Source organism: Pleuronectes platessa, chromosome 12 (genome assembly GCF_947347685.1).
Source record: "Pleuronectes platessa chromosome 12, fPlePla1.1, whole genome shotgun sequence".
NCBI lineage: Eukaryota > Metazoa > Chordata > Actinopteri > Pleuronectiformes > Pleuronectidae > Pleuronectes > Pleuronectes platessa.
The window spans coordinates 10,191,309-10,219,205 of NC_070637.1; the positions used below are offsets into that span (position 1 = coordinate 10,191,309).

The following is a 27,897-nucleotide window of genomic DNA, read 5'->3' on the forward strand; positions in this document are numbered from 1 at the left end:
GATAACTGATTATTCAGTGAAACAGATCGTCTGCACTGACACGTCCTCTTCCAAAAAAGAGCTCATTTAATGATAAGGAAACACGTGACATGACACTGGGAGGAAGATCAAGTTCCGATTGCTCACCAATTTCTCACAGCTCTCTAGCATCACCAATTGGTGTAGAGTGGTACTGCTGGAACTATTAGACCTGTGCACTTCATGATAGTGGGTGAATGAATATGGCTTATGCAAACCTGACTCTTGATGTTGAATATATATACAGCAGAAAACTGCACGTGTTAAATATACAAACAAGAATTGCAATCAGTAGAGTATACACATCCACCAAGGCCCAGCAGTCCCCTCATGATACCCCATTTAAATTCACTGTGATCTAAATCTAGATTTGGATCTTAACCACATTGCACAAACTCATAGATATCAGTCCTCTCAAGATATCCAATATTTGTCATTAATATCCAGGAATTATACACTGAGAAATGAACAAATATGTGGAAAAACATCCTGTCTTGCATTATTAAAGAGAGCGAGGATAAAATTGATGGATCAGCATCCCTGATCCGGTCAGCACTAAAAATCGATTGGTTCAACCCGAGATCCATGTCCCATCCTTCCACCAGGTTTCATGTTAGTTTTTGTGTAATCTTGCTGACTACCGGACAAACAAACAAACGCAGACAAAAACATAACCTCCTCGGTGGAGGTCAAAGGTTAATTCCGTTCTCTGATAAAGATGACCCTGAAGAACACATGACTGAGATGCAACAGGGACAGTCAAAATGTCCCTGACCCAGACTATGAGCATGTACTAGGGTTATTTTGTGTTTCCCGTGATTCATATTGCATATGATAAATAATTCTACAATATATATGACAAGCAATACATCACAGGTATGTGCAGCCTTTTACAGATAAAATTGCCAGTGAGTGAAGGTCATGCATGCGATGGTAGATAAAATGTTGTCCCAGTGGGGTAGTGTTCAGGCAAGTTTGACTCCAGTGATACAACATCACACAAAGGTGTGAAATGCAAATGTTTAAAGTGTGAACATGTTTCTTCACAGAAGGCTCCAGGACAAATTTCCATATTCTACATACATTTGCACATTTTCTCAGCTATGTTGGACTCTGTAGATCAAGAGCACACATAGAATAAGTGACCTATATATAGAGAGATTTGTGTTTAGTGTGTTAGTTTCTTCACTGGGATTTAACTGTCTTCATTCACTGGTCACAAAAAAATGGTAAGAGTTAATTTCCACAAATTCAGTTGGTGGTTTAACGTTCTGGTGTTTTTATATGGTGCACATAATATTAGAGAAATAATTACAAAACTGAAAATGTGTTATGCATTCATTCTACTGGACATTTTCATGACACAACAGACTTTGATGTGTGCTTGTATATCTTCACCTAGAGAAAATATACAGCTAGCAGTTACAGACATGTAATCAAGTCTATAACAAACCATCTAGGGGAAAAACGCTGGTAAATTATTCAACACATCTTTGACGCTGACCTTAGCGTGGACGGTGGCAGGGAGACAGAAATCTGCAGGCGGTTTTCGGATGTGACGAGGTCCTGCAGAGTTTGGCTCATGTCGCGGAGCTGAGCCTCGGTGCAGCCCCTCAGCACGGAGCCCTCTAGCTCCTCAGCCTCCACCTGCTGCTCCTCTTGCTGGATCTGCTGCTCCACACATCGACTGCGGTCCCTCAGCTCCGCCAGCCTCTGCTGCAGCTCGGCCATCTCCTCCTGCACATGGGTCAACGATCTCATTTATTTGTTTGATATATATGAAGCTTATTAAGATTATAATAAATCAGAGTAGATGAAATACCAATTGGTATAATCATTTAGACATTTAGACTATATCTACAAGCAGAAACAGAAGAAGTGACAAATTATCAATAAATTATGATTAATCAGTATTATTATGTAGCAATATAAGATTTGTATTATGAGTTTTAATAATGAGATTAGCCACTTCACTGTAATCCCATTGGCAACTCTGACTTTTTTAGAAATGTCAGTAACTTTTTATGTGTGAGGAAGGAAATGCAATAACCATCGTCTGCTCGTGTGACATAATGTGAGCTGAATTTACCTCCACCATCCGTTTCTCTCGGATCAGACGATCTCTTTGAAGCAGGGGACCCTGGGATGAGTCACACCGTTCCCCCCCGTCCGGCCCTGCACCCTCCCTGCCGACGTGCAACAAAAATACAGTCTCTGGAGTTTTATTTTTTTCTTTGACTTCTCTAAACTGTTTTTTCCACACCTTTCATCCATATTTCAGGGCCCGTCTGGTACCATTACCATTTAATAGTATTAAAAAGTGAGAGAGAGGTATGGAGAGGAAACACATTAACACAGCTTTACTGTGTGAGCTTACATTTGTTCAGGATACCCTCTGGAGGGACCCCACCTGAATCCCTTCCTGCTACAGGGGCTATTTTTGAAATCCCCTTCCCTCTCTGCTCCGTCACAATGCGGGAAAATAAACTCAGTTTATCCTCTTAAAGCTCAGAAAATACAAATTTTAACTAGAGCTAACATGACGACTTCAGTACTGCAATGCAATGTAATTAGATTGTGATACAATTACAGAAATAGAAAAATAAGATCTAAAACACATTTTCATGGCATCATTCACTTTGCTGGAAATATCATTACTTGGTAGAAGATGGTGTCATATATTTTTCTTGTGAAAAAAACAAAAGACCTGCAATCAAAATACACTTAGAGTGCCAGAATAAAAACTAATAATAAAGCAGAATGAGCTCTTTCAAAAAAATGTCAATAATGATAATGGATTGTGGTTTGTTGCAATGGTGTTTGTATCACTTTAATGTTAAACTGCAATTATTCAATTCATCCATTAGTCAATCCAGAGAAAATTTATTGGTTATTCAATTTTACTATTTTGATAATCAATTGCTGATTGTATTCCAGCTTCTCTGATTTGAATATCTTCAGTTTGTCTTTGTGATATCTGACACAAAGTTAAATGTTTTTAGGCTTGATTTTGATTATTTGATAAACTGCAGGGCAGCTTTGGAATGTCTTTGTTGGGATCATTGAAATCGTATCCTAACCTATGATAACAGTTATAATATATTTGTTAATCTGAATCTGCAGAGTCTCTTGCACAGTATCCTCCTACTTCCCAGCATTTAAATAAAATAATCAAATAAATACAGGTGAGTAATAAGAACAATATTTAATTCTGAATTGTAGCAGAGGGTTTGTGCCTCAGTAAATGTTCTTAGTTATTCTCCACAAGTATTAAAATAAAATGTGTTAATAATATCGCACCCAAATATCAACATCTGACAGAGTTTTAACCTCATCAATCTGACAATAATGCAAATTTTCTCTGAGTGGGTCCAGTTAGAGTTCTGTGTGCATTATAGAGGCATCACTGAATCACTGCTGCCTGCGTCACTGACCTGCGCTGGCTGCAGTCTGCCCTCTGGAGGGCGCTGTGCACCACCTGTCTGAGCCGATCAAGGAACAGAGCCACGCTGGTTTGTCTGGAGGGTAAACCCAGCTGCAGAGCTCCTCGCTCACTGCACAGCTCCTCCAGTTTTTTCCCAAATCGCTCGGCTGTAGATTCACACAAACACAAATACTCCAATCAACATGCAGCAGCATCACGTGCAAGACAAAAAGCTGATGTAGAAGTTTCAGGATCTCCATGTACTGGAGGTAATGCTGTGCAGAGCGCAAATTACTGGTCTGCGTTCACTGTAATTACATGACTACACATCATTCCTTATTAAATAACCTAATTACCTCTAACTGGAAGGATCTACAGAGAATAAGCAGACAAGAGATCTTTCATTTTGGATACTTCATGTCTTTAGACCCTGTTTGGAATGAATGAACCGTCTCTTGTGGTTTCCTGGTAAAAGTTATAAAGATCCGGGGGTTGAACATCCAGATGATGGTCAGAAAGAAAATCTGATCAACTGTCTCAGTGTATTTCATGGAAATCTGTTCTTGTGTTTTTCAGGCATCCTGCTGACTGAAATTTAAATCAACGATGGTGGGAAATAGCTGAACCTCTCTGATACAGTTCAAAATGTCAGAGGGGGGGGGGGGGGGTTGTGATGTAGAGTATCAAAAGACAAACAGAAAACACCTGACAAGACAAACTGACCCAAATAGAATCACCGTGCCAAAATAGTTCAAGTCCTAGAGGAACTCGACAGCAGATGTTCGTATTTATTCCGGTCTCAAGGGCCGAGAAATGGGTCAGAATATAATCTTGTTTTGAAAATAAACTTTCCTCTGGCAACCTAATGGAGAAAAGTGGGTCAGGCAGGATTTTAAATGAATGTGGTTGCTCCTGGACATTGATGAAAAAAGAGTCCAGATTAAATTTGTTTGGTTTGAGGAGTAGCTGGGTCTTTCCCCTCTGGTCGTCCGAGTTAAATCATCAAATAAGAGTGAAGGATGAAACATGAATCATTGTCCACAAAGCTCAAGAAGCCTCAAGGTTTTTCTAATAAATAAATAAAGGTTTAGTTCAGCTTTACCAGCTCTCTGCAATGTTCACTGGTTTCTGAGGTTGAGTTTTAACTGGCTGACTGAGGAGTTTTACCCTTTTAAATACAGACACACAGCGAGAGAAGCAAGATCAGACTATTCAACCCTTCAGCTTGATACAGAGTCAGCTAATAAAGCATCAAAATTAAGATATAGTTCGGAGAATAATGGAAATACCCTAAATGCTAAAATTTGACCTAAATAGAAAAGGAAATCAAAACCTTCTCGTTAGTTATTTTTTCCACGGGAAGTTTCATTGAATGTCACTAAAGTCTGCAGTAAGTTCCGTGTGGTATGTGTGTTATGAACCAGTGAACAACTACCTATTTCTTCTGTGCTACATAATCCTCGGACTTCTGCCCTCACATGCTTTCAATACACATTTTAGTTTTAATCCAACTCTTAATCAGTTAGTAAGAAACCCATAAAAGCAAAGGACTTCCTCCCACATCTTAAACACAAAGGTCAAATCGTAAATGAATCAGAGACTCATATCATGAGTGAAACCTCAGGATAAGGTTGCTATAGCTTTTATATCAATGCAACAGTTAATTATCAGTTCATCCTCTGTTAAAACAAGTAAGATACCATATATAATATAGATTTAATAAATGTTCTTGGTTGGGAATGAAAGAAAAGCAATGAATGTGTAAGAATTATAAAAAAAATAAAGGAATGGAAAACATGGGAGATATAAGTGCTGTTCCATCCACAGCTACAGCATCTCATCATCTGAAATGACCTACTTATTAAACCAGAGGCTCAGCTCAGAGTCTTAGTTCACCTGCGTCATAGTCATCATCCAAAATAGCCTTCTGCTGGAGTCTCTGCAGCTTCAACATCATGGACTCAATCTGACAGGGAGACACAACGGACAGAAGACAGAACACATTACCCAACAGTCCAAAGGGCGACGCTCTTTAAACAGTGGCCACAGGCAAAAAAACAAACTGAAAAACCTGTGGGTGCAATGCTCGTCGTGTCAGAGTGACAACAAGGTCAGCAAGTTAAGCACTGGGTATGCATTTTTAAAACCGCCATCAAAACTAAACATTACTATGACTTTTTTCACTTTTAATTCATCTTTTGTCTATTCCAGACAATCTAAAAAACGTTGCTTGTTTAGTTTAGTTTGTTAACAGACACAACATTTCTGCAACATAAATGATAAAAACGGATAAAATACTATTAGGAATAAAAACCTTTATTAAAATAACTTATATTTTCATATATAGTGCGTAGGAATGGTAGAAGTCCTATAGACTGTAGAAAGCCCCCAAAAGTGAAGCCAAATCATCTAGATGGTGGCTTGATGCAGTATAGCTCACCACTTCCTCCATGTTAGTGGATTGGACATGGACCAACCAACAGAATTTTAAGTGCACGTTAAATAGTTTCTTTCTCAAGGATGGTGTCTGTCCTTTTAGGTCACTCTTATCACATTATGTATGTTTAAGTGATAATCTTTCTGATAAGTTTGATTTTAATTAGTTAATTAATGCTGTAAGAATAAAGTGAAAGGTCGTGATTGATAACTGAGACCCACCTTGGTGTGGGTGCGGTTGTTTTGGAGGCAGTCTTGCAGCACAACCTCGTACTTCTTCACCAGGTTGTCCCAGCATTGATCGGAGGCGGGCGTGGCGCTCTCATAGCCCGAGGTCACGGAGGAGGCGGACGCCGTGTCCGAGTCCACAGACAGAGAGGAGGTGAGCTCTATGTCCAGAGATTGGGAGTCGCAGTCAGGCAGGTCGGATGAAGCCTCCCTGCCATCCCACAAACATTCCCTCCAAAACCTCCCACCTAGTGATAACTCCTCTCCCTCGGCCTGGCTGCCGGGAGCAGAGGAGCTTGGTGATTGGCCAGTAGTGGAGTGCTTGAAGACATAAGCAGGGAAGCTTTCTGGTTTTGTTTGAGGTGAACGAGGTGCTTTAGTTGACTGATTGAGTGGTTGTGGTTCCCGGGCTGGTGCAGCAGTGGTTTTGTCCGCTCTGTGGCTGGAGTCGAGCGACAGTTGGATGAAACTGAAGCTGGAGCTAAATGAGTCCAACGGCGAGGACTGTAGTGCTGGGCTTGATTTGAGCCTGAGATCCCTCTGAGGGAGTGGGGACAGACCCTGATGGCTGGATGTACCTTGGACGGCAGTGCAGACCTCATGTGGCAGAGGAGGGGTAACAGAGCAGATAACGCTCTTACTCTTCCTGGAGCTACATGTGAGTTCATCAGGCTGCTGCTGATTTATTAAGGACACTTTGACAGCAGGTGTTAGACTCATCCTCTGTGTGCAGGTGGCTTCAGTGAGGTCAGTGTGATGCCCAGATCTCCCCTTCCTTGAGCAAGTGGTCGTCCCTTCCTCCTCCTCCTCCTCCTCCTCCTCCTCCTCCTCCTGACCATGAGGCATGCTCTGTAGTCTGGACTGCTCTCCTCTCATGTACCCCGGTCTTCTGTGGAGCCTCTTACGACCGGAGCTGCCAGCCGCACCTGATGCTCTGCCACCTGTCAATGCAGAGATTAACCATTAAGCTGGATGACACGGTCAGGAGGAAGATAAACAGTGAGCTCATAGAACTGGCAGGATTTGCTGTGCCATCACTGCACGCCAGGGACATGTGACATGAAATTTAAAAGAAACACCAGATGATTGATACTCTCAGTGTGATGAATCCAAAACGTAATGGATTTCACACAGTCCCGCCCCTCTGCCCTCAAAGCCAGCATCTCCTTGCTAACTGGATGAAAAACAACTTTGGCAGCTGTGTGACATTTCCCAGGGGTGTGCTCCAGCTGTTGGGAAATGCCAAAGCCACGCAGTCATTTGAGTTAAGACACGCCTCTCAAAGAAAGAGTAGACGAAATGCAGACTTCTTCCAGAGGTCAAATTTGAATTTGTTTACATTTGAAAACCCAAACATATCAATTTAGACTGTGGGGGAGAGCAATCTGGGAAAACAGGCCTTGTACCTGGACTATATCTCTATGTAGGAAAGGCTCCATAAATAAAACTGCCTTGTAAGCGTGGGATTAAAGTAAAGTTGAATGAGTTTGATTAGCATTAGTACAATAATGCAATAAAACTGCAGCGATGGATTATCAAGATTCAGATTCAAACCATATTTTTGTTGAAACTAGACTCTAGCCTATAAAAAAAATGGATGACATGGCAGCTTCCTAAAAGTGAAGCCAAATCATCTGGGTGGCCCCCTGGTGGCTGACTGCAGTATAGGTCACAAAACACCACCTCCTCCATGACAGTGGATGGATACATTTTTCCCAAAGATGGCTTCAGACATTTTAGGTAGTTTTTACACAGATGTCTGATCAAGTGTTTTAAGATTATGTTTTTTTTAAAGTAAAAAAAAGATGGTTTGAAACTCAAGTAATGAGAAAGGATCGGTTTAGACTAGATTTAGTCTTAGCGAGAAGCAGGATGATAAAGGATCTGTTTGTGCTCAGAGCTGGACACCTGCTGCAGCTCCACATGATGAACACATATAATGTGCAGGATTCAAAAAACGGGACAGGCTGAGATGTGGGGAATCAACAGCCCCTTTGTGCACAGCTGCGCTAAACCCTCTTCCACTGGCTCTCCATTTTCTCCTCCCACTCACACACACACACACACACACTAAGGAAACACAGCGACACACATTTGTGCTGAAAACAGTGGGATCAGTCTTATAACTGTCATTGTACAACCCTGTTAGATATATTTCCAAAAGCAAACAACACAACCATTAATTCAATCACATACATTCAGAATATCTGTCAAATTTATAGAAATCCTTTATTTGTGTGATTTCCAATCTGGTTTTGTTATCTTCTAGTGCTATAGCATAGATTGTATATAAGGATTATATATATTGTATTTAAGGATCTTTATGTAGAGTCTATAGCTTTACGTCAGGACAGGAACACAGGGCCTCAGACAAACCATGACCACCACAAAGCCACCCCATCCCACGCTCAACCCACCCATGACCTCCGATGATGTCACTCCTAAACCATCCCATGTGACCGGACAGGAAGAGGCACAAAAACGCAGTTCTTGAAGGAGAGTTGGATTTTATTGGCTGACAGGAAGGCAGGATTTTAAGTGAGAGTGACACAGGGGTATTGCCATTGTGCACAGGCCGTGCATGTATGTGTGTGTGGAGCGTGGGACAGTGTCCAATAAAAGCCTCCCGTCCACCGGGACCACCAAACTGAAGCTCAGGTTGCGGCTCCATTAGTGTTTCTTCGCAGACGTGGTCGCTGTTCCATAACCAATTTAAGAAACCCAACACTCTCTGTAGGTACGAGTGCACGCCGTCCCCCATCTGCTGTGGTCAAGATACAGTGAAGATAACAAAGAGGCGACTCCAGAGAGTCAGAGATCCCAGGAGCTGAGAGGACTTGATGATAGAGAGTGTCACTGTATCCTCGCTGGGCTTCGATTGCACAAAGACGGCTCCTCTCAGTGAAGGGGAAGGAAATGCCTCAGGGCCAATCTTTTGTGTGTGTGTCTGTGTCTGTGTTTGTGTGTGTCTGTGTGTGTCTGTGTGTTGATGGGCCAACTACATCATGGCTGAGGAGGTATGTCATTTGCCGCTTCCTGTTCGGCTTTGTGCTAAAAAAGTTTGTCGGGAATTCCGACAGAAAAAAAATAAGCGAAAGGAGACTAGGCTGGTTCAACACTAACAAGTACATGATCCCACTGAAACATCAGCTTTGCAACTTGCTGCAAACTGTTTGAAGACTGAGGAAATCTCAGCCTGAAGAGGCAAGATTATTTACTTTTGGATATTAAAGACCCCCCACTCCCCTACCGGAGGCCTCTGGTTCAACGCTGCATCTCATTGGTTGAGCAGAGGAATGTAGAGTACATCATAAAAACACAAATGTTTGAGGAACAACCTCAGCTCCCTAACAAACACACACACACACACACACACACACACACACACACACACAAACACACTCATGCCTGTCAGCAGCCTCTAAAGAAGCACCTCAACACTTGTGACTGACCACAGTGTCAGAAAGAGGAAGTGAAAGTCAGGGATGAGTGTCAAAAAGTTTGTGGCTTCTCTTTTTCCTTTTTACCATAAATGACGAATTGTGATCTATCCATCCACCATCTATCTATCTAAATCTATCTAAATATAAATCTATCTAAATATCTATCTAAATGGTTTCACCACTGCCATGCAAAACACTCTGCCAACACTTTCGTCTGGACGATGTGGCTGAAAACTATATCGTGATCAAAATATTCATATTAGTCCGTAATTATCATGATAAATGTCACATTATTATTAGTTTTAGGTTTTAGGACTTATCTTTCCTCCTGAGTGAAGGTTGTGGTTATAAACTCTTAATGAGCAGAGAATCACAAACCTCATTCAAATCTGAGGTAGATCGGAAACTGTGCTTCACAATGCATAAAGTATTATATTGATATATGTATTGAAGTGTTGTTATACCGCTTTTGATGCGATTATGTTGCACAGATTATTGATACTCTTATTTTATTGACAAGTCCTACTTTTGATCCGATGTACAGGAAATGTTCAGTATAGCATGATCACTGAGTTTGTTCTATAACTTTATATGTGCCACACCTCTTTCAAGTTTAAACCAGAAAGAAACATTGACTTGCTTACAGTAAGTTTATTCGATCATGTCTCACAGTGTATAGTACATGTCTGCTTTCAGACATCCTATCTGAACCGACCTAGATCTCAGACAATGTGTAAGTGAGAGGTGCTACTTCCCTGCACACGACATACACAACATTGTCAACAAACTTCACATTTTCAGCGTTGTAATTTATTTTCAGAGTTCTTCTGGTATTTCAGAGTATGTGGCCACTTGAAATTCATCACTTATCATCACTTATCCAGGAGACTGAGTGTTGAAGCCTCTGAACTCTGTGGCCTGAATGGCACTTGATCTTGCAGTGACATGAAGCATCACAGTGCAACGTCCATGCTGAGCTGTGCATGTAGGTCTAGTTTGGGATGAGATGGACCAGTAAGCTGCTGTTTACACAATGAAAACACTATGTAGATCCACTCTATTCCCATTTCTGCATGGCAACTTTCCACTCTGTTTATTCTCATCTGTGACTTGGCCATTATTCTCTCATCTAATTCTCATACTGGGTTAATTAATATTGAGAATCCAGAGCTCTCGTCCTTCCTGCATCAGATCTACAGTTCAGTGTTTGGTGACTGTGAAGTGTTTAGTTTGGAGGGGTAGAAAAACCGATGGTTCTTTACCTTCTGTGACTTCGCAGAGGTGAAGCAGGGAGTTGTTGTGACAGTCCAGCCCCATGAGTCCAGCGAACATCTTCCCATCGAGATAAAAAAAAAAACGTATTGTAGCCAGAAGTCGTTGTCAGATCCCGGTTCTACGCGGAGTCACAGCGACCATGTTTTAGCAGAAGTGGATCCAGGCTGCGGCTCTTGAGCTCATTTCCGCTGTGGAAAAGTGGATCCAGATTTGTTTTTTCTCTCATGCGCTTTAGAACAAAGCGTAACACCGGCTTTTTACGCGCGGCTCTTTGTTCACAACATGTCCAGAAGAAGAAACTGTTGAACTTTGTTTCAGACCCTTCTCATCTGTGGTGAACCGGCGCGCAGCTGAACAGGCGGTCTGGAGGGAAAAGATGGTTGTCATGTCATTTCTCCTGATTCAAAAACGTGGAGGAAAACATCCGTTAGATGAGCGTAAAGTTGGAGCCAAGTAAATCCGTGTCTCATCGATGAGTTGATCGGTTGATCAGTAATCCGTTACTCGCTGCGCCCCTGCGCCGTGCGTCGTCGTCGTGCTGGAGCAGCGTGAGGAGGCTCCTACGTGTTCAGGAATTTGACTCCAGACTCCTTCAGTCCGCCTCATGACTGCAGCGGACACATCACCGCTGCTGCTCGTCTTTACGCACGGTTTATCTCAGAGCCATTGGGACTTCTGTGCTGCTGGTGGAAGACTTCACCGTTATAACTGGATGTAACATTTAAATCCTACTATTGTTATAGAGGTAGTTCTAGTGGTATTTGTGTTTTATACTTTTTACAGCCATTATTTTACTAGAAAAGTCCCATTGAGATGCTTCTACTCCTCTGTCATGGAGACCTAGCTGCAATGACATGATTGTTGTTTCAAATTTAAGTACAAGCAGGGACAGGTAACACATTTTAAAACATACTAATACACAGCAAACACCCAGGAATCAATGGCAACCATTATTCATGGGAAATTAAAAGCAATGACATCCCCGATGACAACAGATTTTTTAATCATGCTACTTTGAAATATGTACAGATTAAAAAACTAAAAGGAACACTAATATCAGTACAAAAGCAAGGTATGTGTATGATGTGGACAGATGTTTGAATGAAATCAACATTGCACTCAAAACTTATCCTTCCAAAATCCAATCAGCACAACACGATTCATAAATTCTCAAATTAAATAGAGCATGCTGCAGGCTAACGCACTGTGGATCTAGGATTTTTCTTAATCAGCGGCCATAAAGGGGGCGGATTTACAGAGAGGGTCTAGTTATATGTCAAACATCCATTTTGTTCTTGACATATGCTTATAAAAGTGCTTATAAAATAAAAATTCTTAACAATTCACAATTCCATCTTCGAAAACACATTTCACGCAGTCTTTTTAGTTTGTTCTATTTTTATTCAACAAATTGCAGGCACTTTTCAAAAGCACAACTGAATTCAACACTATGTCTTGTCTTCCTTGAGATAACGGTGCATATTTAAAATTAAATATTTTTTTTAAACTGCGCATCTGCGCAGAAGCCCACTGCACACATCCTGCGCAGTAGCCCATTGCGCACATCCTGCGCAGAAGCCCATGCGCACAGCTGCGCAGAAGCCCATTGCGCGCATTTTTTTATTTTTTTCATTTAGTTTAAATTTAAATTTAATTTTTAGAAGATGGACAAATTATTGTTTGTCCGTGTCACACTTCAGAGAAAATATTTTCTACCTCTCTACATATACAGTCTTACTTAAAAGTTACTTTTATATTTTTGGATTTTAGATATTGGATGATTTAACATGCTTTAGAAACCTAAAGTCTGCTGCTGCGTTTGGTTTCCATGTGATGTCCGGAGGCTGCCCCCTGCTGGCTGCTGGGTTCCTCTGCACTCCAGCTGTTGTCCTGAGAGCACAGCATCCTGGTTTAAATGTTACTATCAACCAGGGGTGTTTCTAGGGTTGAAAGAAAGGGGGGGCTTAGCCCCTAAGGATGCTGAATGTTTGCGCCCGCAAAAAATCAGCTTCCTTAGGGGCTAAAAGAAGTAGGAGTTCAATCTTGCCTTCTATTTTTCTTCCACAGATGGCGACATAATTCTGAAGACCCAAGCCTCCCCTGTGTTTACGGATGACGATGTCATCTTGTGTTATCAGCATCAGAGCGGCAAACACAAACAAACCAGCTTCTTTAAAAACGGAGCATTGATTGACTCTAACAGTTCGTCCGGTTCAGACCGAGTCGTAAAGATGACTCTTAAGAATGTGACACGGGAAGATGAAGGCTTCTACAGGTGTGCGTCCCACGACAGACAGCTGCAGAGTCCAGAGAGCTGGTTATCAGTGAGACCAGACAGAGGTCAGCTGAACATCATCACTCTGCTGTGTGTTCTATAGAAGTGGATCAGTGTCACATATCAACTGTTGTTTCTTTTAGGAAACTTCACATCAGAGGAGACTCCAGCCTCCACTGGTATTTTTCTTATTCATATACATCTACTTGTTTTGGAGGAAATACTCAATATTAATCAACACATTTTCCATTATTGAGTGAAGCCTTTTGGTTGTCTGGTTCTCCTCCTGCTCTGTCTTTTCATCAAGGTCTAATTTCATCAGGAAGATCCCTCAGGATCTAATGAGATGAAAGAAACTAGAATGGGTCTCAGTAGAGCGCATATTCAACAAGGCCCAGCAGTCCCCTTAAATACAATCAAGCTGCACCAAATTTCACACACTCATAGATATCAGTCCTCTACATACGGCAGATTTTTTTCATTAAGGTCCAAGAATTATTCCCTGGGAAAACGTTTTAAAAGCACAATGTTAAAGAAAGAGATAAAAAATGACTAGATCCGCTTAATACCAAAATACAGTGGGCCCTTTCCTGACACTTACTACATCTGTCCGCCAAGTTGATTGGAAATCCAATTGTTGTTGTTATTATAACAGTTTTATTTATTTAAACAAGTATTATGTCGTCTTGATCAGGTTCCTGGAAATGGATCATTGCTTCATGTGGGGTTCTACTTCTGATCGTCATTCCTTTGACTGTTTGGCTCGTTTGTCACTACAGGTTAGTATTTATAAAATCTTCATCTGTCTTGACTTCCTACTTTCTACTGCATGAACGACAAGCCCAACAGGTGGTGAAGTAAATGATTCACTGCCTGTTGTATTTTCTTGAAGGTACCAGAAGTTCTGCACTTGGAGCTGCTGGCCAGTTTCCAAACAGGAAGTTCCAGCAGGGGTGCTTCCTGCCACCAAGTTGGATGTGATGGAGGTGCAGTGGGACCTGTCCTGGATGGAGATGTCCAACCTGTTGGAAAAGGATTCTTATTGTGGCACTTAAAGGGAAACTCTCTTCTGAAGCCAAGAGAAAGTATTAACTATTGGGTCAAACCTATGAGAAAGCTCAGTCAGTGCTGTAATTTGTAGTATTTTATGGTCACATGTCGAAATAGTGCTGCCTGATATATTTTTGAATTGAATTAAATGAGATGTTTAGGATTTATAAGGATGACTACATTTGCTGATGGTGCAGATTTGATAGCTTCCAATACAAATGTTATTGTTTCAGTTGTCACATTTGTCAATGTCAATACTTTTGCACATTTAAACTTCTCTCCTTTGAGTACATTTTGAAACTAAGAATCGTATTTGTTATATCTTATTATCTAATCATTAATATAATTGACTGTTCTAAATCATTTTACATGTATCATTTCTCCTGTGTTTGTTCGAGGTTCCATGTTGTTTGCTCCCTTTGAATCGTTATTTGCTATTTCTTGTCGTCTGAAGTTATAAAAGTCATGGAAATCGTCGTGCTTGTTTTATATCTTTTAAGGCAGAACAAAAAACTACCAAGAAACTGAAAATAACTATAAAGATTAACCAAACAAATACAATTTCACACAAATCCACTGCAAACAGACAAAAAAAAGACTAAGAGACACAACACAAGTCTGAAGTGGCACAAAATGACTACAGAGAGACACACAAAAGTACTACAAACAGACAAGAAATGTAGAAAGAGAGAGAAAGAAAGAAATACTCTACAGACATATTCTACATGCACCTGATAATATATTTCCATTCAGCTGATTGAGTAAAATAGATTTTTAAAATTTCACAATTTACTTTGCTAATTTAGGCTCTGGATATAAATGCTACATTTTTTTTAGAAAGACCTGAAACCATTATGTGTCTGTCAAGATAATTAAGATGCATGCCACACTGCATTATTCCTCATATACTACACTGTTTATCATTTAAAAGAAGCACATTACTGTAAAATAAATACATGTGCATGCCTTTAGAAGGAGAAGGAGAAGGAGAAGGAGAAGGAGAAAGAGAAGGAGAAAGAGAAGGAGAAGGACAAGGACAAGGAGAAGGAGAAACTTGTGACGATCTACAATGTCGAAATCCTCCAAGCCAACAGGAAGATGTTGGCTCTTAAGGAGGAGGTGTGGCAGCTGGAAAACCATCTTAAAGACAGAGATGATATCATAAAGATGGCGGTGGAGAAGGAGAAGGAGGAGGAGAAAGAGAAGGAGAAGGAGACGGAGACGGAGACGGTGAAGGAGAAGGAGAAGGAGAAGGAGAAGGAGATTAAGATTGAGACTGAGACCAAGAGGGAGATGGAGACGGAGAAGGAGAATGAGATCCAGGCCCTGACGGAGAAGGTGGAGCAGCTGGAAAACCACCTGAAGGACAAAGATGATGTCATTACGAAGGAGGTCAAGAAACGGCACGCTCGCCTCAGGGCCTATCTTGACTGCTTGGCTGAGCTCACTGACTGTCAGGCCAGGGCTAAAATTCTGGAAGCAAGTCTGCACAAGGAGCCTGCACCAGGAACCTGAGACAAGAAGGAGCAGTGAGGTGGAGGTCAACAAGGAGAAGGACAAGGAGAACGAGAAGGTGCTTGCTTCAGGGCCGAAAGGAGACGAAACTGCAGCAGGAGAAAACTCCAACTATGGGACTGGGCTACAGAAAGGAGGAGGCCGAGATGAGCTGGAGGAGAGAGAAGAGGTGGAGAAGCCCCCGCCCTCACCCTTTTTCTACTCCTCAAAACAAACCCCTCCCCTGTCCCCCTTTTTACATATTTGAAATGATCTAATGATGTGTTGTAAATATGTTAAACTTTTTGAATAAAAATAACTAGTACAGTAACATCTACCTCTGTCTTTCTGAATATACACACAGGATTCATTGATCAATTAACACAGTGTTGGAGTGAAACAAATCAGTGTGATTCATTTAGTTTGCTACTATTCATACGAACACAGCAGAGCATAGACAAACAATGTTTCTTAACTTTTTTACATTTGGTCAAATCTATATATTAATTATGACAACAATACAATAATAATACTATCATCTCATCTGAGGGCCCACCCATCGCACTGACCACGCCCATCTGACACGCACACACACTCACGCACACACACACATTCACACAAACACACACACACACACACACACACACACACACACACATACACGTACACACACACGCATACACACACACACACACACGCACACACACACACACACACAAGTCATTATCATTTATATATTTACTGTATATATACACATTTATTTCAATTTATTCATGGTTGAGGTCAATATCAGATCAGAAGACATGTTCATGGCACTGAAGTCAATTTAAAATGACATGTAGCATGTTAGAGTTATAAATAACTTGTCCATGTGTAAAACAATAGTTTAATTAAAAAAAACAAAAAAAATCACAATAATTATTTTGGGGGGCTGAAGCACATTATATATAAAACAGGCCTAACGACGCCCCTGCTATCAACACATCTCCTTTGGTACTCTGTGTGCAACAAGCAAACTGTGTCAGGGTGAAAATTTCAATTAATTCAACTGCTAACAGTACAAGTGACACAAAGGTTTTGTACTAACAGGAGAAAACATCCTTCAAAGTCGTACACAACACAATATGGATGATGGGTACACAGTTGTAGTGATGGTGGATACTTGTGTATTCAAAACAAATGAGCTGTTAAAAGACCTACCTCGTACATAACTTACCATCAAGTAGATAAACTACAGGTTTATTAGAAGAATTTAGATAAACCATTGATATTAGAAGAAGAGAATTTCCTTCTCAAACAGAGAAACTGTCTCTCTTTACACATTAATCCTAATATAGCATTAAAAGCCAAAGCAAAGAATTAAATCATTTCAACATGCATCAGTAGAAATTCAATGATCTGAAATAGTTTTTAATTAAACATGCACTTGTCAAAGTGTAGGTATGCTATGTCTTGAAAAACAGTTTGGGATTCCTATCACTTGTCTGTGCATATTTACTAACTTTCTGGAGGCCAAGTATGAATTACAAAATGTGAGAATGGGTTTAAAAAAAGAACTGTACTTGTGTAACAGTGTATTGTATATAGGTGCATCATTGTCAGCTGCACAGCCAGTTACAGTTTATAAATGGGTCGCATCAAAAAGTCATTTCACGTCAAATTGAAAAAAATAATAAAATCAAAGTATTCACACAATGTGCTTCTGAGCCAATATCAGCAAACAGCTCCAGAAGGTTTGGAGGTACGACCAGACACTCTGAAGGGACATAAAATGGAGGGATAGTCCAAAAGAGGTGGAGAAACAACAGTCAAGGCATGGCATGAGAGATGGATGAAATTTATGTGATAATAGTCCATTAAGACTAAGTATATTTCCTGTCAGCTTCCCTCTTTAGCAATGTGCAATATTGTATTAGCTTGGACCCCTAAAGAAGCCTTCCCTCAATGTTTCTCCTCCATATCCCTCTCTCAGCAGCAAAATGACAGGCTGGAGGTGGGATCACATCAGATACCATGCAGCGAATCCAGCCTGAGCAGCAATCCAAGTCGCAAACAGAACCTGTCCTGGTGGGTGTCGGAGTACGGCCATGGCGAGTTGACTGGCATATGCCGTTCCACTTGACACCGCTGGAAGCACGAAAAGAGAAAAACAAACCTAAACAACAACAACCTCACAACAGTTCCTCATAGCAGCATGATGCATACAAAGAGAAGTGTAAAATCCTACTCATTTTGGCGGCATAGTAGGGACATTTGCTGATGTCAACCCCCGTGGCTCCGTGGACAGGCAAGCCAGCATCTAAAACATCCTCCTGGATGGCCCCCTGCGTGAACAGTCAGGCGGCTGCTCACACAGAATTGGCGCTTACGCCTCAGGTGTGTCCCTGACGTACACGCTGCGGTGATAGACTGCGGTTAGATTCAAAGATTAATCAAAAAAAGATTAAATTATTAGGTGCACAATTCAGAAAGCACCGCAAAGTAGAGGAGAAGAAAGAACAATATAGAGGTAAGAGTCACCCTGATTGTGGACATCATTAATGTTTATTTTTGTCAACATGATATGCCATCAGTACAGCTGATTTCAGACTCTTTTTATAATTTTTATTATATATTTTTATTGTTTTTTATAGCTTACAATTTTGTCTGCCTGTGTGTGCATCTGTATACAGTCCAAACGTTCTTGGGGATGCATGACAGTTTGCATGTGTATGTTGGGGGAGCGCCAATTTGAAATCTCGCCTAAGGCCGGCCCTGCAAGTAAGTTCACTTTTGTCAACACGTTAGAATAAAAAAAAAGCATTTGACAAATAAAATTAAATCATTCAACACAATAACACTAGTAACACAAGTTTCACCCTGTCACACTGATGTGTATTATACATGTGGGTCTAATAATTGTGTGTGTGCAAGAATCTCGGTTATTCTGCATGTTTAGCTCCCTCCAACACATCCTTGTGTAATTACAATGGGGTTCCTTTGTTTAAGCTGTGAGGGAAATGCATGAGAAGAGACCCCACATAGAGCCGAGTCTTTTCATCCACCTTCCAAATGCTCCATTCATTCAGCTTGGCCGGCCTGCACACTGGTGGCTAGCTTCACTGATAAAAAACTCAGCTCAGAGTGCAGAGTCCTCCCTCGCTCTGTGGAGGATAAAAGAGGGAGCTGCGTGGCTGAAGGGATGAAACCCAGTGCCTCGCACGCAGTGTGGAGTGAGATCACCTGCCCTCTATTAAAGATTAGAGGCTCTTAATGTCCTTTGGCAAACAAATCAGCTAACTGACTGTCACTGGACAACAAGCCAGGGCCTCAGCATGTTTCCTCATGTCTCATAACTAACACAGGGAGTCTGTGAAGAAAACTCAACTCGTGTGTCAATTTCAATGACTTTTCCTGCACTTTGAGTTCTCCAGCCCTGAGGGTTTACAACGCGTGAGGCAGGCCTCTGCAAGGCAGACTGCAAACAACTTCAGGGAGGCTCGGGGAATCATCAGTGAATAAATGAGGATTTCATAGGATAGCCAAAGTATGTCACAGAGATTGTTCAGAGGAGTGCTTTTGAGAAACGTTACTGTTTTTACAACTTTTTCAAAGTCAGACACTAATAAATACCTTTGGACAGACCTTTTATATGTAATCTGGTGTAGTCTGAAGTTTTGTTAAAGAACAATATTAGGCCATCTTTGCTTAAATGCTGAGTGTCAACGAGACAGTAACATGATCATGATCACATAGGAATCTATAAATTGAGCAAAACTTGTTAACTTAAGGGGATGATACTGTTCCACCATGTGTGTACTCGTCAGCATTAAATAAGTCCACACAGCTGTGTAATGGAGTGTGTTCTCTGCTTTCACCAGAAGATGTCAGACTTCACATAGATTTATTTATGTTGTTTTCATGAGACTCTCTACAGTGATAGTTCAACAGCCACCTCCTCATGATGCTGCTCTCTATCTCTAATATTAACACCTCAGCGCTGATTTAATCAGTCATACAGCTCACATGTATGTTAAAGACACTGGCATCTCTCTTCTTCCACAATTAACTGCGATATACATTTCTGTGTTTTAATAAAATGATTTTGACTTCATATTACATGATTTGAATATGTCCTCCATGGGGATCAATAAAGGATTATCTTATACAGCTTATATAAATATATAAAAGCATCACATTAACATGTTCATTGATGAATTTTTAAATAAATTTTCACATCAAACAAGCAAGGTTGAAACCATGTTTTTTAAAGTCACGATTTATAACAATAATGTCAATTCTAGGGTATCGCCTTTCATTAAATTAAGATCATACAATAATCCTAACAGAGAAAACAAGTAGGGCTGTCCAGCACAGTACTACTATTTGCCACCAGGTGGCAGAATGAAATAACAATGAAAGCCATTGAGTTTAAAAACCATGCAGATGACACATAATCCTATGTTTGGTAATTATAAAACTCCAGCTGCTCTAAAGGATAGTAACTGGATAAACCTGTTGTTTTTGCATAACGAGGCTCAAAGTAACAGTTTGTCTAAGGTTTAATCTGACAATAACCCTCTTCACTCAAATATAAAGTAGATCTGCAATTATGGATTATAGACTATTAATCTGGTCATCCACTGAGGATATCAACTGTTTGCCTGGAATATCATTTTGAATTTGCTTCATTGACTGTTTAAAAGAGAGTAGGATGAGGAGGCAACATGTTGATTGTGTTTGTGCATATGCCAACAGACCCGTGGCAGTGAATAGACATGCACAATGTGCAAAGGTCACATGTTCCTCCTCCACAGTGAGAGCAGGCGACCAATGGTTCTACCTTAGATTATCTGCGTAACAGAGAGGAGGGCAGAGGGAGAGAGAGAAGAACAAACATGCACTATCAAAACAGCTTCAAGGCGAGGAGATCATGGCACAGAACTTTTATTGATGCAAAACAAGTGAAGTCATCAGATCTTTATCAAAGAAAAAGGATCCTTTGTCTATTGTAAACCTGTTTTTACAGTAATGACAAAATCAAAGTTAACAGGCATTTCACAAAGTATGTCAAACATTTCAATCCGTTGATCGAGTGTTATTTGTAAATCCCATTTACACAAACATTTGTCTCACAGGGCTTTACAAAGTGCGACATGATCTGCCCATAACCCTCAGCAAGACTGGGGAACAACTACCAAAAACAAACAGTAACAAATACAATTAAAATACGTACAAACAATAACAGTGGAGCAAAGCTGAAGGAGACAATGACACCACAGAGAACAGAAACAACGCTGTGGAGGCCACAGAGGATTAAACCATTCCTTCCTCTGGCTCCCTGAGTGTGGTCCTACTGGAGAACACGTCGGCCAGCATGTGCTTGGGGATCTCTGAGCCGCGGACTCGCAGGGCGTAGCAAGCGTCCTCCACCTTTCCCAGGCTCTGTCGCAGCACGTGCAGCTTCTTGGACACCTCATATGGGCCTGTGTTCCCGATGTAGGAGAAGCCGTCGTGGATCTGCCGCAGGAACTGGCTAAGCTGGAAGGGCGTGTCAATGTCGCCGTTGCCCACGCTGCTGATGCACATGCGCATCAGCTCTCCGGTCAGGTCGGCCACTCCGAGCAGGTAGTCTGAGGGCGTCACTTGGAAGGTCAGGACCTGAGCCCCGAGCGGAGTTTCCGCTCCTTCCTGCAAAAAACACATGAGGAATTTGAATAATAGGAGGTTCTACACACAAGACTGATGGTGACAACAATGTTTATAAGATGAGACTGTTACAATGGCCAGATGTATTTCTCCAGAAAAGCCCAGAGACAAAAATAAGCAAAATCCAATTTTTTTTTTTTCAAGCACGACAATGCTCACACACAATGTTAGAAATGCATGATGACACAAAATGATTATAAATGAAGCACATAGCACAACCCAGTGTTGCCTTTGTGTGCCATCCCCACTGCTTTAAAAGGAAATCTTGCTAAATTAACTATACATCATTTACAATGATATTCTTAGAGAAATAATTTGACAGTTGGGGGAATAAATGTCACTGTTTTCACACTGATGAAAAGATCAAAAGATCTGCACCACTCAGTCTGTTTACTAAATATAACAGGTTTTAACAAAGCCAGGCTTTATGCTCAGCTGAGACAATACGTGCCTGCTGGCTGTTGCCTCATATTTTATGACCAGACATGACAGTGGTTGGTTCAAGCTCAGGGAAACAAAGCAAAAATATGTGCAATTCCTTTAAACCTTATTAAATTTGTCTTATTAGGAATTAAACTAAATAAAAGGAAACAAAACAAAGCACAAGTAGCTCAACTACAAAGTCTTCTTCAGGTTTACTTGAGGACTGACCTTTTCTTCTTTCATGAACACCAGTCTGGCGTTGATCTCCTCCAGGCTGATGAGGCTGCGGTGACGGATGTAGTGCAGGAAAGAGACGGCCTCCACATACTCCTGGATCCCTAATGCATGAGATGACATTAGAACGGATCAACCACAAGACATTGGCTGCTGAATCTAAACAGGATGGAGCGTGCCCTTATTTGTCCCATTTATTTGTGAAAGCGATTCACTAGAAACGACCACAATGTGTCAAGTGAGCTTAGTCTGTTGAGTGTGTATAAACACTACATGTATCTGCACAGTTTAGATCACAGATAAAGGACTCCAATAAAACATGTTTCCTGTGGAGGTCTTTTGACCGAACAACAGTGGCCGTTGTTTTTTTGTGGTAGGCTGAGATGACCCCCGCATTTGTTGTCTGGCCCCGTGTCAACAACAATCAAATAATCACAGGACGGAAGACTGTGTCTGAAGTTTACTTTTGGAGCTGCAATTGAGCTTCAAAGGAGCTCCTATCTCCCTGCAGGGAAGCACAGTGAGCTACAGAGAGAGGCGAGGAGGGTCTGCTTCTCTCTGGGTGACTTTCACCGCTCAGGAGGTTTTTAAATCCACTCACACTGGCGCACGGACCAAAGCCACAGATACTTTGTTTACCTCACGATCCATTATTTCCTGATTAAATATTTCTGTTGAATCTCACTTGCCTGGAAATGTGGTGACATTCTGTCCAATTTCCAGTTAAATGAGTAATGATTATTTAAAAATAAAGTTACTTTACCAAATAATTAAATACAATTCACGTCTTTTACGGCCCCAACCCAAGCCTTGATTTAGATATTTTTTTCTTTCGTAACCTTTATCGACACAAACTGCCACAAACATCTAAACATTGACAGTGGCTCTGCAGCTGTGACACTGGCTTCCAGAGAATACAATACAATCTGAAGTGGACAGGATATGAAATGAAAAGGTTGCACAGGCTTTGAGGCGAGCAGGCGGAGTTCCTGAGTTTACTGCCAGGAGCTGTTTGCGTTATTTACTCAGAAGCGGCGGCTACCTTTGGTCAATGAGACTCACAAAAAGAAGTTGCTGCAGATAATGTCTAAATAATGACTCAGGGGAAAAACCAAATGGGAGGTTTTCCTGGCACAGCAGTTGGGAAATTTGGAGGGTGTGAGTCGGCAAACTTATGATATAGGTATTCATTTGTTGAGAATGCTGAATTTAGTGTCTTAATCAAATGCACGAGTGTTGACAGATGATCTGAAGATTAACTGAGCTTAATGTTTGACCACAGATTGGTTCACTGAGCTGCAGGTGAACCCTGTGAAAAGCCCCAGCAGCGCACCAGTACACTAGGGTGAAGCCCAAGAGCTTAGCAAAGCACTGCACTTCCCTGTTATCAGTTGAAATTACACCAAGATTCAACCCACAATATCTTTAATATTCCTTATATAAAGAAGGCAGACCGATTACACATGCCTGGAGACTCCTCGTCCAGCCAACACTATCTGGAGAGCCTGTGTCGCGAGCCCAGTCTCAATCTAATAAAGACGATAAAAATGGGGGAAAAGGGAAAGGTCTAATTGGTGGGAACTGCCACTGGTCACGTCGCTGAGGATGCAGCAGTGATTCCTGAGTGACCACAATCTAAAAATGACTTCCCCAGCTGCTAGATAACAGCTAACCCTCACTTCCAGAGAGGTTTCTCTCCAAAACCCTGCAGACATTTTGGCTACGCTAACAAAAACGGATTTTGATGCTAATGGAAAAACAAACTTTATCAGAGGGTGTGTCTATCATAACCGAGCCTGCATCAAGGTCACGCTCTCACACTATCAGTGACTATGATTAATCTACAGCACGTAAACAGAGATTGTGGCTGATAACAGCAGAGCAAAGAATTCCTCCTGAAAGCTCCTGTGTAACTAACTTCAACTTGTCCGCACACCAATACATACACCTGTCACAACACAAGGGTGTAAAAATCTATTGAATTAGCCTGAGTGGTAGTTTTGAATAGTTAATCCAAAATATTTAAAAGATACAGAAATCACTTTAATTACATATTTATAATACAAGTTTGTATGAAATAATTTTATACACCATAAGGCATATTTCCTGTTTAAAAACAGGGAAATATATAGATGTTTGTTGTTATTCCACAAACTGTATTAGTTACATCCACAAAGGTGGTTTTGTTTTTCACCCTGTGTGTATTTGCTTATTTGTTTGCTCTGTCAACAGGATTACACAAAAAATACTTTCCAGGAAACCTGGTGGAAATCATGGGACATGTGTCAAAACAGAACTCACTGAATTTCTTTCACTTATCTGCACAAAAGGCAGTTCCAGAAGTATTGTCACCAACATTATGAGGCAGTTTTTTGGCTTTCACAAATGTCCAAAGAAATAATTTATGGATCCTGAAGGAAAAAAATCTGCCATATTTAGGGGACTGATATCCATCAGAATGTGCAATATGGTGCGGTTTGATTTAATTTAAGGGGACTGTTTTCCTTGGTTTCCATTGATTTAACTGGGAGGTATGAAGTCTACTTAGAGCTATTCTAGTTTTTTCAATAATCAAAAAATTCATTTCAAAGTTCAGCCAAAGATTTAAAGATGTAATTTTGAGTAGTAGTAGTCAAATCAAGTGGTCATACTCCTAAGACAGGCTGCACAATATTCCGTCTTTCTATTTCTCAGCCTGGAAGCAAAAGTCAGACTGATGAAAGTTTCATATGAACTTTGTTTCATATGAACTTTGTAGGGGAAGAGGATTCTCTTCCCCTACACTTTTTTACAGTAACACAACAACTGTGTAAAGAAGAGATCTCGTCCTACCACTTCGGACTGGAGCAACAATTAACAGCAATCTGCAATTTCAGTGTACACATGGGCATGTCTGCATTTGTCTTTAAGAGACAGATGCTAATTGTAAGTTGCTTTGGTTAAAGCGTCAGCTAAATGACATTTAATGTAATGTAACATATTTGGAGCATAAAGATGTTAAAGTGAATATTGTCAGTGGAATATTCAACAATGCGGCAAGTCACACACTGAGTCACATGATCAAATCTGGATTTAAATGTAGAATGAATATTAGTTTTAGACCTCATTGAAACCAGCCAAGTAATGCCAAATATCACAGGGAGAGCAGAGGTGGGAATCCAATGTTTTGTAAATCTGGAAATGTTCATATATTAAAGTTGTCTGAGTGATAGGGTTAGGCAGTAGAGGGACAGGGAAGTATCAGTATCAGGCTTAAGTGGACTAGTTAAGTATTAAACATTTTGTATGCATTCCTATGTAAGACAACAACTCTGCAATATATTAGCGGTAATGAAACAACCACACAAGTTTATTTGTGGGTTGTTTGCTTTTTAAACAGTGTTATGAAACTCACCTGGAGTGAAGGCTCTGTGAAACTGATAGATGTCCTCTCCCCTCAGCTCTTCAGCAATTTGACCAATTTTCTGTCTGACCCCATCCAGTTTTACTTCTGCTTCTTTCAGAACATCCTCAGCGTCTGGGACACTTGCAAATGTAGGAAGATCACCCACAGAGTAAAAGTTAGAATTGAAAGATCTACAAGTTACACATTACGCTGAAAACGTCTCTGAAACAGAGGTTGCTGTGTGCTATTCAAATGTAGTTTATAATAAAAAAATAACTGTTTAAAAAATTGAAAGCCAGAGCATAAAGATTTGAATTGATGATACAGTCAGAAACATATTTGGAACTTGTTCAGTATCTCGGTATTTATGCTTTCCTCAGAATTTATCATTCTTTTTTCCAATTATGCAACAGCAATTCGACAAAGACCAAAATACTATCTTAAGTCTGATGTTGATTAATCCAAGTGTAAAAAATGTAAATAGTATTTTAAAATGGTAACGATTATATCCACATGTTAGTGGAGTTGTTGTTAAAGCAACAGCTTTCTGTTTCCAGAAAAAACTAAACAATTAAATAAAAATCTAGTGTGACGTGGAACTTATCAACTGATCAGCATTGTTTGCTTGAATCGGAATTGAGTGCAGAATTCAAAACTAAACTGCATCAATTAACTTTATTTTACAAAGCAGTACATACCTGGTCACTCTATGTAGAAGAAAAATGCTCCTCTTGCTGTCAATGGTTACATCCCGAGAGATCTTAACAAGGCGCTCATATTTGTCATGTTTGGTGTCAAGCTCCTGTTGGAAAACTTAAAAACAGAATTAAGGTATAGCTGCAAGAATCAATAATGAGAACCCTACTAAACTACAGCAGATATGTGAGAAATGTGGGTGAAAAACATAAGCCAAGGGATGAGGATCCATTTACCTTTGAAAGCAGCCATGACCGGTGAGGATTGGTTGGCATTCGCGTCGCAGTCTGATGCTGAATCAGCATTTTTCCGTGGACATGCTTCACCTGACACAAGACACAGAAGGTCAGAGAGATGATGAAGTTTACAATTAATACATTTCTGTAAAACTTACACTGACTGGAGGGAGGGATTAGAGAACTTTACACATCTATTTTAGGGATTAAAACTCAGGATAACCAAAACACTGTCCAAGTCCGCTGCTTTACTAAATCACTGGAGAGCCTTTTCAGAAACCAACTGAGGCTGAAAATGTAGTTAACTTATATACAAGCTAAAACAAATATATTTGGGGTTAATTAAAAGCTATGTTTTAAATCAAGGTAATGCCACAGAGAGTCAGTGTAGTTCAACACACTGTGGTATTGATTGCAACTGCAAAATAATCAGTTCTACGAATGAAAGAATATACAAACCAACAGTTAGATGCTCTCCAGAAGTAAAGTCATGTTTTTATATATACTGGATTGTTCTGTATATTGTCATGAGCTTGTGTGTGTGGGTACGGGTGGATATTTGCGTGTGTGTGTTCTAGTCTAATGTAATTTGTTCCGATGCAAGTGTTAATGGAGTGCTGTCAAGTGTAAAGCTTTTGTGGACCCCAGCTTTAGTGTTGTAGCTCAGGAGGGGGGTATATAAGACACACATGGACAAAATGATCAAACAAATCTATCTATCAATCTATCGATCGAAGCAGTTTTGGGCTATGGATCCAATGGTACCAGCTCCTAAAAACAGTAATTTATCCATGGATTTGTAAATTGATGTTTTTTTAGTATGATTGCAAATTGCCTTTATTTGGGTGGTCGACTCCTGCTCAAAGAAATCAGTCTGCTCATCCCTAAGCTTGAGTTTTGAGTATAGCTCAGAGGGAACGAACCACCACTTTCAACACGAAAACATGAATAAAAATTACAACATGACTTTGGCAAACACCTGTGTGACAGTTTAAACATCGGTATACGGATCATGTCTCACTACAGGAAAACCAGAGTAGCTAGCACACAGCACGCTAGCTGTATCATCTGTGTTGTTGTTGTTAGCTAACTACTTGTTAGCTAAGCTAGTGCGTTATCCCAACGCTGGTGGTGACAACAATGAACCTTGTATGTTAAGCTCCAGAATAAAAGCTGGACTCACCTTCACGTTTATTCATGTCGTCGGTGCTGCAGTTTATCCTTTCGGGAAAATTCACTTCGGTTAGCTTGTCTCTGTTTTAATGGCCACTGACGTGTGTTAGCAGGATAGAGATCCTCACACTTGTCGGAGATTATTCAGGTCAAAGAAAGAGACAGTTCCGCTTTCTTGGAAAACTTTACATCCCTGAGAAATAATAAAGGTTATAAAAATGTCCTTAGATGAGAACAGAAACGTGTTTTACTAGCAGACACTCATGTGGACCTCAGTAGCAGCGGCGCTGTTTACACGCGTAATAGGAAGTTGAGCGCGGTGCATGCTGGGAGATGCAGTATCACAGCAGAACGTGTTGTTTGTTTTTATCACACCATCCCCCCCCCCCCCTCCTCCCAGCTTAGTAAAATCACACGTG

The 27,897-nt window shown here is 40.7% G+C and overlaps 2 protein-coding genes across 2 annotated transcripts in view; both read right to left on the reverse strand.

Annotated features, from left to right (window-relative positions):
• The window catches only part of disc1 (DISC1 scaffold protein), a 43,569-nt gene extending 32,141 nt beyond the window's left edge, over positions 1–11,428 (reverse strand). The window contains exons 1-6 of the mRNA XM_053436412.1: positions 10,812–11,428; positions 6,101–7,047; positions 5,339–5,408; positions 3,453–3,609; positions 2,108–2,204; positions 1,523–1,755 (exon numbers count right to left, since the gene is read on the reverse strand). Of these exons, the coding sequence (XP_053292387.1) occupies positions 1,523–1,755; positions 2,108–2,204; positions 3,453–3,609; positions 5,339–5,408; positions 6,101–7,047; positions 10,812–10,881 (1,574 nt within the window). The 5' untranslated portion in view covers positions 10,882–11,428. The remainder of the gene's footprint in view (positions 1–1,522; positions 1,756–2,107; positions 2,205–3,452; positions 3,610–5,338; positions 5,409–6,100; positions 7,048–10,811) is intronic.
• A 9,125-nt stretch (positions 11,429–20,553) lies between these two features.
• tsnax (translin-associated factor X) lies at positions 20,554–27,803 on the reverse strand. The gene is made up of 6 exons (XM_053436950.1): positions 27,489–27,803; positions 26,306–26,395; positions 26,072–26,186; positions 25,383–25,513; positions 21,983–22,092; positions 20,554–21,313 (listed from the first exon to the last, which is right to left on the reverse strand). Exons 1-6 carry the CDS (start codon positions 27,502–27,504, stop codon positions 20,939–20,941), a joined length of 837 nt encoding a protein of 278 aa, XP_053292925.1. The 5' UTR covers positions 27,505–27,803; the 3' UTR covers positions 20,554–20,938.
• Positions 27,804–27,897: the final 94 nt, after the last annotated feature.

What these genes read in the sequence shown, in the direction of transcription:
- tsnax (XM_053436950.1), bottom strand. An exon ending in GGTCATGGCTGCTTTCAAAG is followed by an intron (nt 26,187 to 26,305) that starts GTAAATGGATCC and finishes TCTGTTTTTAAG; the next exon opens with TTTTCCAACAGGAGCTTGAC. An exon ending in CTTCTACATAGAGTGACCAG is followed by an intron (nt 25,514 to 26,071) that starts GTATGTACTGCT and finishes TACATTTGCAAG; the next exon opens with TGTCCCAGACGCTGAGGATG.